Source organism: Xiphophorus hellerii, chromosome 6, assembly GCF_003331165.1.
Source record: "Xiphophorus hellerii strain 12219 chromosome 6, Xiphophorus_hellerii-4.1, whole genome shotgun sequence".
Lineage (NCBI taxonomy): Eukaryota > Metazoa > Chordata > Actinopteri > Cyprinodontiformes > Poeciliidae > Xiphophorus > Xiphophorus hellerii.
Window position 1 is genome coordinate 23,123,170 of NC_045677.1, and position 14,146 is coordinate 23,137,315.

Below are 14,146 nucleotides of genomic sequence, written 5' to 3' on the forward strand. Positions count from 1 at the left end.
TACCATTGCATCTCATTCTCGTATCATAAAATAAATGCTCAAAATAGATTAAATTCCACTACTTTACAAGTAAAACAGTCATATTGATTAACTAAAAATATGAAAACTTTATTTATTTCAGTAATTCAATTCAATTAAACATTATATATATTAATTACACACAGACTCCGGTTTTTGAGCATTTATGTCTATTAACTATATTGATTTTCTAATTACAACTAATAAAAACATAAAACATGAAATTAAATTGATTTAATTAACACATTTTCTTGATCTAGCAATTCATGAACATTATGGAAAAGCCTGACCATCTTGTTCATGGGGCTATTTTACAAGTAAAATGTGATACTAAATAAATAAAATTACGAAAAATGAATTTGTTTCAGTAACTCAATTCCACAAAACAAATTACATAGATGACTTACACAAAGACTATCTATCTATTTCTATTAACTATTTCTAATTACAGCTAATAATGACATACAAACATGACATTAAATTGATTTAATAAGTCAATTTTTTTATTTATTAAATAAAAAAAATTAGGATAAAATTATGACTTTTAAATTAAAATCTACTATGAAAAATGTAACACAGAGTGATTATCTTTTCCTATTGGTCTGGTTTCCTTCGGTTGTCATTGGGCTTTCTCCCATTGACTTGGATTTCTCCAGTAGAATTTCAAACAGGCCAATCAGTGAACAGAAGTTGTGAACGATGATGTAGATTTAGAATCATAATCTGTCTGGAGTTTTAGCAATGGCAGAGAGGAAGTGAACAAAGTCGTACAATCGGTGTTGGCTAAATATTGACTAAACATTAACAGCCATCTTGTTCAGGTTGACATTTCTGTCCTTGCAGTGGACGATGGTAGTTTACAGAGCAGGCAATTTGCAGTAAGCTACATAGAGTTGAATTGGTGAATTATGTATGTCACTGGGATATGTTAGCATAACAGCTAATATTTTCATATTAGGAGAGAAAAGATAGGGGAACAAAAGCTGTAAATTTACACCAAAAAATCTCTGAAATTTTCTCTGAAAACAGTTTCATGCCAAAGAAAATTTCTGAGTATGAAAAGTTGAAAATATGCTAGGAAAATTTCACATTTTGAGAACAATCTCAGAAATTAAAAAAATATATACACTGTGTTCCTTATTATTATGCAAATTGTATTTAAGTGTCATAAAGATTATATTTTTTGTTGTGCTATTAAATTTATAGATGGTTTTGTGTGTCAGGACTCTTTGAATCACTATGATTTATTTCAGAGAACTGGTTGATTAGTTTGTCTGGTGAGCTCAATTTTTGACTTTGGAAATTCAAAATTTTCCATGTTTTGTTTCCCCTAGAAAATTTCTGAGATCAAAATTTGTTTTTTTCCAGAAGATTTTCGACTCTTTAAACTCAGAAATGACTATTTTTTTCTAGAAAATTTCGGACTAATTTTAAAATTTCTGAGTTTTATAGCAAACTTTCAATGTCAAACTCAAAAATTTCCACGTTTTTTTCTAGAAACTTTCAATTTTCTTAGCAGAAATTTACTCTTTTTTTCTACCTACAATGGTCCTAGTACGCTGTCTTATGTTAGCAATCTGGTAAAATTTCCACACCTCCAGCAAGTAACGATTTCTTATCCAGACCTTCTGTACGAAGCAAAGCATAGAACATGTGTAGAGCAAATGTTTCTCAGGCGAGAAACATTTAGGTCTGACACAGAAAAAGCAAAAACAAAGAAATCCAAGTAGGCAAAATATTAATTTACTTGCAGGTTCATGTGAACAGTCTGTACAAATCCTACCTGCAGTCCAGTTGGGAGAAATCGGATTGCGGTCAAGGTATGTAATAACACAACGCTTGAAGTTGTAGCAAATGGAAAAACAGCAGAACATTTAATTGCACAAGTACAGGCCGTCCAGCTCAGTCAATTTTGTCCAACACCACAGCAGCAATTTGTTACGTAATCTGTCACATAATTCTAATTTACTTTACGATCCTAAACAGATGTCAGGGAATAAACGTTCAAATTACCTCCTTAAGATTTGAAGTTCAAACTCGAGTTACATCTATATTACAGACGTCTTAACTAAATTGCAAATGCAAAAAAACTTTGAAAACAAAACAAAGGAAGTGTATGAATAATACTTTATTGCAATGTTTTAATACATAAAATTAGACCTGTTGCACTGGGAACACAGGGATGCATGACTTATACATACTGGATGAGATTAACTATAAAGAGTGGGCACTTTCAAAGTGCACAGTTAGACTGTACCAACAATCATTGTCTTAGTGGTAGTCACTTATCTAGATATAAAAAAAAAACAAAAACAAAGGCACTTTTGTGACATTTCATCTAATACTGAAGGTCATAATCAAACTAAACATTGAAAAAAAACAACAGTTTTAACATTCAAATCTCAGCAATCTTTCATTTTAAAGTCACAACTTGCAGTGCAGGGAAAGGCTGTAGTCACAACTCTGACGTTTACTCACACTTTAAATGATATTCACTGCGTAACTCTGCTTTTAGGTTCCTAAAAAAGTTGGATTCAACATTCAGATCAACACACGTAGGACTCCATTAGTGTTGATCTGAATCCGATATACAAAAAAAAGATACTAATGTTACATCAAATGGTAGTAAAAAATAATCCAATTCATTCATTGACATTGTGGTGAACAGTAATTTTAAGTGTTTAATCAAATGCTGGGATTTTTAAAAAGTGGTGAAAACCAAAACGGTAAAAAGAAAAAAAACAGAAAAAAAAAGCATTGTTTTCCTGCAAGTCAAAAATCTCATTTAAAAGATCATTTAAACAACTAGATGTTTTCTAGTAAATGACCTGCAGTTTTTTAAAGTATAATTAACACAAATGGTACAAACAAAGCTGTCAGCTATTTACAGTCATTCTCTGTAGTGAACATTTAAATGTTTCAACATGTACCAAACATCTTCGCCAAACTCATGATGAAGTTCATTCTGCAGCATCATAGCAAAACCTTTATAGAGGAATGTAAAGGTGTGTGAACGACTCAAAGAAACGCTCAGCTGAAGTTTGTACAAAACAAACAAACAAAAAAAAATCTATGAATACATGAAGATGAATATAGCTGGTCTAAGAGCCACAGTAAAATGCATGAACAACAAAATCCAGCATGTAAACAGCAAATCAGTCTGGGTAATCTGGGATTATAACGTGATAGATGTAATTTTGTCAAACCACCACTAGAGGGAGACAAACCAAAAGACTTCTGATGATCAGAAGAAATAAAATTTAGTTAAATAAGTTGGTGTTTTGACCTATTTAACGCTGTTTTTTTTTTTTAACTTTTTGGTGACCTTGGTCTATCTTCTGCGTCGGCAGGACGTCATGAGCGTTTGGATTTTGTTTAGGGCCCGGTGTTTGGCAGCTAAAGATCTCCTCTCACTAGCAGCACCTCCTGGTGGTGGGATTGGGCGGCCGAGTGAGTTTAAAGGAATCATTGCTCTCCACTTCAGCGTTTTGCAGGGGTGGGATCTGTTTACCTAAGGAGGCACAAACAACAGTTACTGACACATGAAGGGGTTTAATCAAGAAGCTTTCACTGCAGATCCAAAGGTTTCTTGCACAACTTCAGCTCCTTCCACGGTGCTGGGAGAGGGACAGACGTCTGGTGATGGAAAGACTCCAGCAGCACTTGAATTACTGAGGAACCAACTTTATCAACAGACTACATTAAACGTTTAACTGCTAGAGCTCGGACATTAAAAGTAAGAAAATGTCAATTTCCACACAATATTTAAAAAAATGATAAGTGACATTTTGGGCTATAATTTGAGAGCAGGAGGAAATTTAAAAACAAAAAGAGTTTTTGTATATCAGTGTGTGTGATAGATCTGTGGAATGGATTAAATGATGAGCTTAAAAAGTGCAAATATGAATTAGCTGATTGGAAAACATCTTGTATAGGATGAGTGACTCAAAGGCAAAAAAATGCTACTGTTGATATTAATAATTTGTAAATAATTGTACATTCATTTATGAGAATTGTTTAAGTGTGGGAATACTTCAGGCGTCTTTCTATGTTGTTGTGTATGAGAGGGGCAGGAAATCAGAAGATCTATATCTTCTTCCTATGATTCCATCAGAAGAAACACATTTCACTGTAACTTTGTTAATAAATCTCATGAAATGTTGAATGGAAGAACGTAAAAGTAAAGGAGCGACAGGTAGAATCAACAGATGGAAGAAAACGTCATGAAAACCTACTGATTTTCTGAAAGAGCTCCTCGACGTTCACCGCATTTCTGGCGCTGGTCTCAATAAAAATAGCTGCAATTGATTCAGCAAACTCCTTTGCTTCCTTCATAGGAACTTCCCTGTGAAACAGAAGAACAGCGCGAAAGTGGAAAAAGATGGAAAAAAGTGCAGTTGTTGCAAGCAACTCTCCTTTCTTCTATTTATAACTGGACAAATGCTGAAAAAACTGCGTGGAGTAAGAAAAGTTACAGCAATTAGGACGCTTGTTTCTTTTTCCAGTGGTAAAAATGTGTGAAATGAAAAGTTAATCTCCCAAACCTCTAAGACTCTAATGTCTGTGTTCTTGGGTTTATTACTTTTGCGTTATAGAAAGAGTTTCATTATTGTTAAAATACAGCCACAGATAACAGTGCTGCAAAAAACTATATAAGATTGTAAGATTTCTTCTGCTTTTACCGTTCAGTGGCACTTAATGTTTTACATTAGAAAACGCATTTTCAGAGCAGACAAAAGTAGTCTGAATAAACACCCAGTTTTCCAATAATGATTTCATTTAGCAATCCAAACGAACAACAGGAAGTAGACTTAAAGATCTCATAAAGCAACAGATCCAAGATAAACACATTCAAAAGCAGATAAGACAAGATAAGAGCCATCACCCGACAATGGAAAAATGCTTCACAGTGGTGAACCTTGGTCTACCATAGTTACTCTGAGTCATTGTCAACTCATCCAGGAAGTCGCTAGATAATCCAGACAGCATCTGTAGGCCTCACTCAGTAAGGTCAGCATTTATGTTTCAACAGTCAGAAAGTTCCAAGATCCAAAAAACAACCCAAAGGCCCGCCTCATATTTGCAAACAATATCTTGATGATCCTCAGGATCTGTTCAAAGTATTTTAAGGACTGATGAGACAAAAGAGGACCATTCTGGATTGAGTGTGTCCTCGTACATCTGATTATTACATTGATGGAACCATGAATCCTCCTTTACTAAAACCAAAATGGAGAATATGGGGGCATTAAACTCGAATGTATTTGGGCTACGCAACCAAGCAACTCCACACCTAATGGATAAAAAACTAAACACACAAACTGAAGATTTGCAGTCACCTAGACAAAGTTTGGATATAAACCACAACCTAACAGGTCATTCACACTTGAAAAATCTTAATGTGTCTGAATAACAGGGGAATGAATTCCTCAACGGCGAAGTAAAACACTCAGCTGTTGCCTCTAAAAATGGCTCAACCAGTTATTAGGTTTGAGGAGCAATTACTTTTCCACACAGGTCCAGGTTAGCATTTTTTCCCCTTTAATAAATAAAAACGGTTTATTGTACTTTGTACTCAGGTTTTCTTAGATGCTGAAATTCTGGTGTAGATCCAAAAGAAAACTAAAAACATCCTATTTCATGGCACGAGAGAAGAAATAATCTCACCTGATGTCTCCTAAATCATTCTTGTTTCCTGCTATGGCTACAACAATGTCCTCCGGGCCGTGCTCCTTCAGCTCCTTCACCCACTTCTTCAGTGTCTGGAAAGAGTCCTGGAAAGCAGGAACACGCTGTGGTCAGCTCTGGAACACGCCCAGCGTTTATTACCTAATGTCACACAGTCAAGAGTTTTGCTGTTTTCATACTAGTTTCCAAGGGCCGACGAGGAAAGTATGGCACAGCATCCCAGAGTGATGGAAAAGTAATGCAGTTTTATAAGCAGATCTTATTGTCAGAATCAGTTTTTTCTATTTCCATCCATTCAAAACAACAGATATTTGCTTTTTATTTTTATACATTGAGGGTTGGAGATCAGTTTGTTGCACTCACCAGTTTAGTTATGTCGTAAACAATGACAGCAGCAGCTGATCCTCTGTAGTACATAGGAGCTAATGAATGAAACTGGAAAAGAACAACTTTTTAGTAGTTAGAATCAGCAAACAAATACTGATCGTCCACATTTAAATTTAACTAAAAATTAGGCTAATTTTAAAAAAGACTGAAATGTAGTTAAAGGAAAACCAGTTTAAAATCTAAATGGTAAAATAAAACATTCCTCTTCACAGCGACACTCCCCAGTTCCTCCTTGGGGATCATGAAGGCGTTTCCAGGCCAGGAGGAATGAGCTGACTTCTGGGTCTGCTCCAAGCCCGGAGTACCTCCAGTAGGATTACTGATGAGTGAAGCTTTAAATCTAACGAATGTGCAGTGTGGTGGATGTTTCGCTTCTTGAAAAAGATGATTTTGAGGCTTTTTTCCCCACCAAGGTGCAGGTAGAGGTGGAGGGCATTGTGTTTGAAGAATGTTTGAATTTAAATGAGTGTTTAATGTTCTGTTTGCATGTAATGAAATTTGCAACATCAGTAAAACTGCCCTCGCTGTCGTCAGCAGAAACTTGCATCATACTTTCTGTTTGGCAAAATAAGCAAGACAAAAAGGGATCTCCTCAGTCTCCTTCTCTACAGCTAAAAAACACCAAAACAATTCACCAATTTATCTTTTTTATGCTCCTTTTATTCAGCAACATATCTGCTGACAATTATACAAAACAAAAGACTTATAATAGTCTCTTGTTCTCTGTTTTAGATCACAGACAGTCCTGTGTAATGCAACAACCCCAGTGACATGACGTCTCCAGATATTGTGTTCACACACATCCAGGAAATATATGAACGAGTTTTTCCATGCAGTAAGCAAGTTTGGCAAGTCCTAGGAAACTCCACCCACTCACACCCAACCTCACATGCACTACCACCCCCCTTCAATCAAATAAATCACAGCGATGTCACTCAGTCACTCACATTCTCTCAGTTGGCTTTATTACGTAGCTAAAACCATAAATATGGCAGATAAAAACAAGTGTGGAGGCCTCTGTTTTGGCAGAGGCCAAAAAAAGAGGCTTGTGGTTCCCGTTTATCATTGTAGGTTCTGATCAGCTGTGGCAGTCAGCCCGACTGGCAGCACCTGGCCAGTCCTCCCAGGATCTTAAGCTGACTGAAGTTTGCAATAAACTGAAACAAGTTCCAGCTGGCATTCCGAGGCAACTAAACACACATGTAATGACGTTACATGTTTAACGTAATGTAACTTCATGAAATAATTTCATTTAAGGAATTATTGTCCTTAAACACATCTCAATGGGTTGCTCTGTCAATGAGCCAATGAGTCAGGTCATGAAAAATTGGGGGCTTGTCCGGGATCAAAACCAAGAACCTCTGGGTCGTGACAGCGGTCCATTACTATGGCTCAAGAAGGATATAAATGAAAAAGTTTTCACATCTTTAGGTCAATCACCAAAAAAATATGTATATTTTTTTGCCGCAGTGCAAAACAAAACTGTGCCATATCAAATGCCCAAACGTTCAGACATAATTCAAATGAGAATTTCTGAAATGTAATCAATGGATTTTAAAAAATAAATAAATAATTGCCTGTAATTCTCCAGATGTCAAAGGAAAATATCCAGGTTGGAATTCTGCATCTCTGAAATCTAGCAAAGATCCCCAAAATGTAGATATTTTAGTTTTAGTGTAGAGAGAGAGCGGGTTACATTCTGCTAATTTGGCAATATAGAACTGGTGCGTAACAGAAATCCATAACATTCATGATGCTTGTAGAAGAAAACAAATTTAGTTTTGGAAAAATATTTATTAGACATCAGAGATTTGTGAGAAACTTCAGTCACCAGGATACCTGCATATGAAGCGACTGAATTTCCAATTACTGCAGAGGCTTCTTGGAATTATCCTAACAACCACTTCTAATTCTAACCAGCCCATTTGAACATGCCTCGAAGGTGGATACAGTCAGGATAAAATACATCGCTCACAGGTGATCACTACTCTCTATTTTTATAAGCCTTTGTCTAAATAAAAACAAGAAGACTTATCTCCTGACTAAAGAACGCCACACCAAACAGATGCAAAAATGGAACAGGAAGTAGAAGAACACCATCCTTATTTTCAGTCTGGTGAAAATAAGGCTTGCCAAGTTTCCACATAATAATAGCACGCTTAAGGAAAGCTGTTTTGTATTGTACATCCAGCACCAGCAGATACTAAAACACAAATACTTTTTGTCCAATTGTCAAAGAAACTTTACAGTTTTGGATTATTTATTTGGCCATGACTTAGTTGAAACTACAAGACATTTAATAAAAATACTTTTACATGTAGACAAATCCTGCTTTTAAATAAATAAACTGCTACTTCAGTACAGGCTCGCTAACAAGAGTTATTTATTCTTCTCTCCCTTTTATTTTCAGTTTAAAATAAGTGAAAAGAAACTTAATATTGCCTTTTCGTCAAAAGACAAAATGTCTCCTAACCTTTGAACACAATCAATCACCCTAAAAAAACACAATGTGATGATTTGGCTCTCTGGTCCAGATATCTAATGGAAAACAACTTCATAAGTATGATTCATGGAGTCCAGAGTCTAAACTAAAGAAATTACTGACTAGCTGCTCACCCGTTCTTGTCCAGCTGTGTCCCAAATCAGAAATTTATGTAGTTCGTTCCCACATGGTACAGTCTTGGTCAGGAAAGATGCCCTGTGGACAATAAACAATGGTCAACAATGGTTCTCCAGTCATTCTTATCTGTTCATATCAGCAACAAGAATTTATAATGAGGTTCGACAGTATATCCAGGTGACTTTAGAGGCAATAAAACACAAATTGAAATGAATTCCTCTATTATTTGTAATTCTAAAAACAAATTTAGTTAAGAAAAACATCACTTATTTAAAACTTTTACACTTTTTGTTGCGTTAAAAGCATATGTGATTATAACTTTTTTAAAAATCAACAGTGCACTCAATACTCAAAATGTGAAAGTATGTTTTCAGGCATTTTAATACTAGTCTTAAGTGTATGTCTACAAGTCTTCAACACCCTAGCACAATTTTTCTCCGTAGGTCAGTCAGTCTAGAAAGCCATTTTAGATCAATTAGATAAAGGTCAGGGTTCTGTGTGGGTCATTCCAGAACATCAAGTCATTCTTTTGTTGGGAGAGGTTTCTGGAAACTCCAATGCTGCCAAAATGTGCCAGAGTATAATTCCTAGAAATATACTCTGCCACAATCCAAACCTTCAGGTCTCGTTGCTTAATTTTTGTTTTGCTTCAAGTGTCAATTGGGAGACCTCAAACTGATAAGTGAGTTCTACTCCAAATCATGTTCGAACAACTTAACTGAACGCAGGTTGACTCAAATTCAGTTGCATAAGCTTCTCAATGATGATAAGTGTAAACCTGATGCACCTAAGCTCAGCTCTGAGTGACACAGCAAAGTGGGTGAATTATGTCAAAAGTGTGACTACTTCATGATGTACATATTTTGTAGGGATGCCCCGATATGAAAAATTGTGCCAAGATCAATTTATGTGTTCTCCAGTGTGAACTGAAAACGACCTGAAAGTGTCCCGCATGTGCAGCAGAGGGCGCAATAACGTCAGCATTCTCAGTGTTTTGCCAACCACCATAAAGAAGAAGTGGTCAGTGTTAGCAGAAGTAAACATGGATGCTAACGATGGAGCGTAGCTTACGATTTTGAAGTTGTTGTCCGACCGGAGCAGCACAGTAACAACTTACTGTTTTCAATCCTCATTGCCAACCAATGGTTGGCAATGAGGATTGAAAACCGGTCATGGTTGTCAATCCATGACCGGTTATGGATAGTCTGTCATGGTTGTTGTTTTTCTTCCCGCTTGCTCGTATCAGAATAGGGACATTTGTCGAGTATCAATGACATTCAGGTCGGATGAATACGACCTGGCCGTTAGGTCACATTTGAATCGGATACGTATCAGACATCCAAGTGGCCTGGGTCGCATTTGAAAAAAAATCCTACCTGTGCTTTTCAGACTGTCATTAAAATATCATATTAAAATATCACCATCAGGTTGCATTAAGGCAAAACAAATCGAAATTGGGTCACTTCAGGCTTCAGTGTGAATGCAGCCTAATAATTGCGGAACAATTAAAGGGGGGGGAATACTTTGTTGTGCCACTGAAGAAATAAACAGCAGGTGTAGAGATAAAATGACAGACACCCTTTTAATTTTTCCATAATGTGTCCCTCTTCTTATCCAGATATCCTCCATCAAACCCATATAGAAAATTAACACGAAGCCACTATAAAACCTGCAGATAATCTCACAGAATTGGGCCAAATTTTCAGCCCATGTTTTATAAAGTAAATCAGCCTGCAAAACTGCTCACCTTACAGTACAGGATTGTCACATGCCAACATCAATATCAGAAATCGGTCCAATATCAGCTAAAAAAAACGAGTATTTGAATATATCGGCCTGCACCTAAAAACTCCAATATAAGCACGTCGATGGAAGCCCCAGTATTTCTGACCTTAGCCTCGATTTAGCATTAATCTGCTAAACCTCGCCAGAAAACAAGATTGAAAAACTTGTTTGCAGCAGTGGCAGAACCTCATGTAATTCATATACTCACCCTATGGTGGGGCTTATGTTGTGATCAAAATGATCTTGAACAAATCTGCAAACAATGCTGGATTTACCCACTCCTGTGTCCTGGAAGCAGAGAGGATCACATGTCAGTCACAGCAAACAGAAGCACACAATCAAGGGTCACTTTGAACCAAACTGATTGAGCAACTGGATGGTCAGGAGCTCAGCTGATCAGACCTTTAATACCAATACCGACCTTAAGTTTACAGCAAAAGTTTATGTCATTTGTTTTTGTTTACCCAAGTAAGCAGATATAATATGCGGTGCTGTGAAAAAGTGTTTGTGCTTCGTGATCTGAAACATTTCAGTTTTCAATCTACAATTTCATTTAATTTAGAATGGATGGCCCATTTAGGTCCCACTTAGATTTATCGTCCAGCAAAATTTGTTATCATTACAGACCTACTCACAACAACTCTAGATAGATACTTAGACGATCTGAGTTACAGCTTTTAATTTAAAATTATTCCAACATATCATTGTACCAATAGATACAAGAAAGATACAGCTGTGACATCAAACTATTTTTATTAGCAATGGATACAGTTCAAATTGCAGGAAGCTTCTGAAAAGTTAAAGAGGATTAAATGGCAAAATATTTACTGAAATAAGATACTGGAGCCAAAAATACAATTATAGCCCTCTAATGAAAGGTTTTCGCGAACAAAGTGAACCGTTTTGATGAGCATGTCAGTAGCCCGTAGCTTTGTACACAGAATTTTCTAACCTTTTTGAAGTCTAAAACTTTTCAGTGATAAAGTCAAATTTGTTTTAGATAATTGTTCATCTTTGATAGATTGTTTAAAGATCGGTTGAGGCTTTTTTTTCTCTTCTTCTTTATTATTATTTCAGTTTTTGCAGACGCAGCAGGAAATCTAACGGCTTACGTGTAGCCGCTGGTCAGTGGATGACGTCATGGGCGACAAACTGTCAAAACCGCTAAAAAGTCGTTAAGCGAAAACCGAGTAAAAAACACGGTTATTTTTTTGTTTAAATAGTGCAATAAAACAAACCAGAACATGACTGTGGTGCAAGTTGAGTGGATAAAACTGTCGGACTTTTCTTTTTCTTTTTAAATCAACAAGCTTTTCGAGGTTAAACAAAGAAAATAGCTTAAGTCTCAGCTGGAGGAATGTAGAACCGAAGCCTTTGCGTTGCTTTTAACGTCAAAATGTCTACCGTTATTTCCAGTCACTGATGGAATTTTCCCCCCTAAGAGAAAAACATCTGCCACTTACCCCTAAAAGGCAAACTTTGAGCTCCCTTATAGCCATGGCGGGTTCTTTAAAGTGTCTAGTTCATCATTTGTTGGTGTTTTGCCGTTGTTTTTGTCTCGTCATGTTTGTCACAGCTATTTTTTCTCCCCTCTTCTTGGATTAAAGAGAAACCCAGCCCGACACAGACAGGCTGACCATCAATCCCAAAAGCTGGCAGTCTGTGTAGACTTCCGGTCGAGATTTTCAAAATAAAATATTTTTTTCAAAAATTGGTTAGTAACATCTTTTTCCATCTTAAAAAGTTAGAATGCCGTAAAAGGTACACATTTCACAAAATAGTTCTTAGGTTTAATATTATGGCTTACAAGTGTTAAAACTGCAAAATTCAGAGAAAGAAAAGTAGAATGTTGCCAAAATAACTGCACAAAAAGCAGATCAGCCTGAGCTGTGTTGGCGTCAGATTAAATCATTAATGTGTCTATGATTTCACGGAAACATTAGCGGAGCTGTTAACTATTTTGTTGTGTTTTTCTTTTTCTAAACAGCATCTAAAATACTTACAAATTAAACCTAAAATAGACAAGCCTGCACTGAACAGAGATTTAGTCAGCAACCATCAGTTTTTCCTTAGGGTTGTGTTTCCCGAAAACCACAGAAGAAAATAAACGTTCCTCAAACTGCAGCTGTCTTCCAAATGTTTTTAAACGTACAAAAGATTGAACACTTTATTGTATCACAGATTATATTGTAGAAGAGTTGTATTTGTATCCAAATAAATAATGTACCAAAAAAGTTTTCTTGCTCAGGAGGAATTTTTGCCTACTTTACTTTGCAGAATTGTTTCAATTCAGCCACATTTCAATTTGAATCAATTCAAAACTTTGCATAGCCCATTCCAAAAGTTTTGTTTTTGAGATTTAAGCACTTACATTTAAGGTCATGAGGCAATGATTGGACATTGTTGCTATGATGTTTTTCCTATATTTAGCGTCAGTTTTATGCAACATGTAGAAAGAATCATCAGGATGTTTTTATGAATGTTTAAGATGGGTCTTTGTGTTGTTTTTGGTCTTGGATCTGTCCCATTGAAGTAATTTTTACCCAGTTACTGCTTTAACATGTTCTATGTTTTCACCATTTGTGGATAAAGACACTCACTGTGGTTCTCTGGAGTCCCAAAGACTTAGAAAGCAGATTGCAGAATCATCTTTAATTTCTTTATGTTAGAGGAAAATGATCCCGCCTCTCACCCGGAACGTTAGCTGGAGATAGGCACCAGCTATCCCGACCCCACTAGGGACAATGGTGTTAGAAAATGGATGGATGGATGGATGGAGGATGGATGGATTAACCTACTTAATGATGTCAGAAAGGTGTGGTACAAATAGTGTACAGGTTAAACTAGACAAATATATGGAAGAGGATTATGAAAACTGAAAGAAAAAGAATTCTGACTTTTTATAATCTCAAAATTCTGAGAAAAAAAAATCTAAATTTTGAGATCAATAAAAAGTCAGAATTTAAGCTTGTGGTTTTCTCGCTGATTTTTTGGCACATTTGACAAAAATACTTTTAAGGAACCAGTTTTATCGCTTCTGGATCACTCTCCAACGCCCTTATATTAAAAGGGAACACTTAATTAGACTGGGACCTAAAAAGTGGAAAATTCTGACACTTTCAGAGTAAAACCCCCAAACTTTCAGGCTGTGAGCAACAAGCAGAGATTCAGATCAACACTTTATTCTTCACAGCATTAGTCTGCCAGCAACAGTCTGGTACAAAAGCTCCAAACAATGTGAAAATAGCCCCAGGAGAAGCTTTTGTGTAGGTTTCAGTCACAGGATTAATACAGTTATATCCAGCCTGAGACGAAAGCATGGGCAGCCACACTATAATTATCTCTACAAATCTGTAATGATATAAAAATCAACATGAGAACATAAGAGCTCAAAATACATTGCTATAATTTACAATAAAGGCAATGCCTCTGCTTTAAATTGCATTTGAATGATGACAGTCCTTTCCAGGAGTCAAGGATCTGTGATGAAATGATGGAACACAACTATACTGCTCAAAAAAATAAAGGGAACACTTTAAGTGTTAAACACCTGTTTAAGTGTTCCCTTTATTTTTTTGAGCAGTGTATAATAATAATAATAATAAAAATAAAAATAAACTGCACACAAATAACCTACAACACCCTTCA

At 36.1% G+C, this 14,146-nt stretch overlaps 1 protein-coding gene across 1 annotated transcript; it reads right to left on the minus strand.

Annotated features, from left to right (window-relative positions):
* Window positions 1-2,128: 2,128 nt before the first annotated feature.
* On the minus strand, window positions 2,129-12,161 carry rab31 (RAB31, member RAS oncogene family). Its single transcript, XM_032565303.1, has 7 exons — window positions 11,962-12,161; window positions 10,707-10,786; window positions 8,710-8,791; window positions 6,070-6,141; window positions 5,686-5,792; window positions 4,254-4,363; window positions 2,129-3,529 (listed from the first exon to the last, which is right to left on the minus strand). Exons 1-7 carry the CDS (start codon window positions 11,995-11,997, stop codon window positions 3,432-3,434), a joined length of 585 nt encoding a protein of 194 aa, XP_032421194.1. The 5' UTR covers window positions 11,998-12,161; the 3' UTR covers window positions 2,129-3,431.
* Between the last annotated feature and the right edge of the window lie 1,985 nt (window positions 12,162-14,146).

Coding starts and splice junctions, on each gene's coding strand:
- rab31 (XM_032565303.1), bottom strand. CDS start 11,997: ATGGCTATAAGGGAGCTCAAAGTTTGCCTTTTAGGG. Junction 10,787..11,961: donor TCAAAGTTTGCCTTTTAGGG/GTAAGTGGCAGA, acceptor CTCTGCTTCCAG/GACACAGGAGTGGGTAAATC. Junction 6,142..8,709: donor ACACAGCTGGACAAGAACGG/GTGAGCAGCTAG, acceptor GTTCTTTTCCAG/TTTCATTCATTAGCTCCTAT.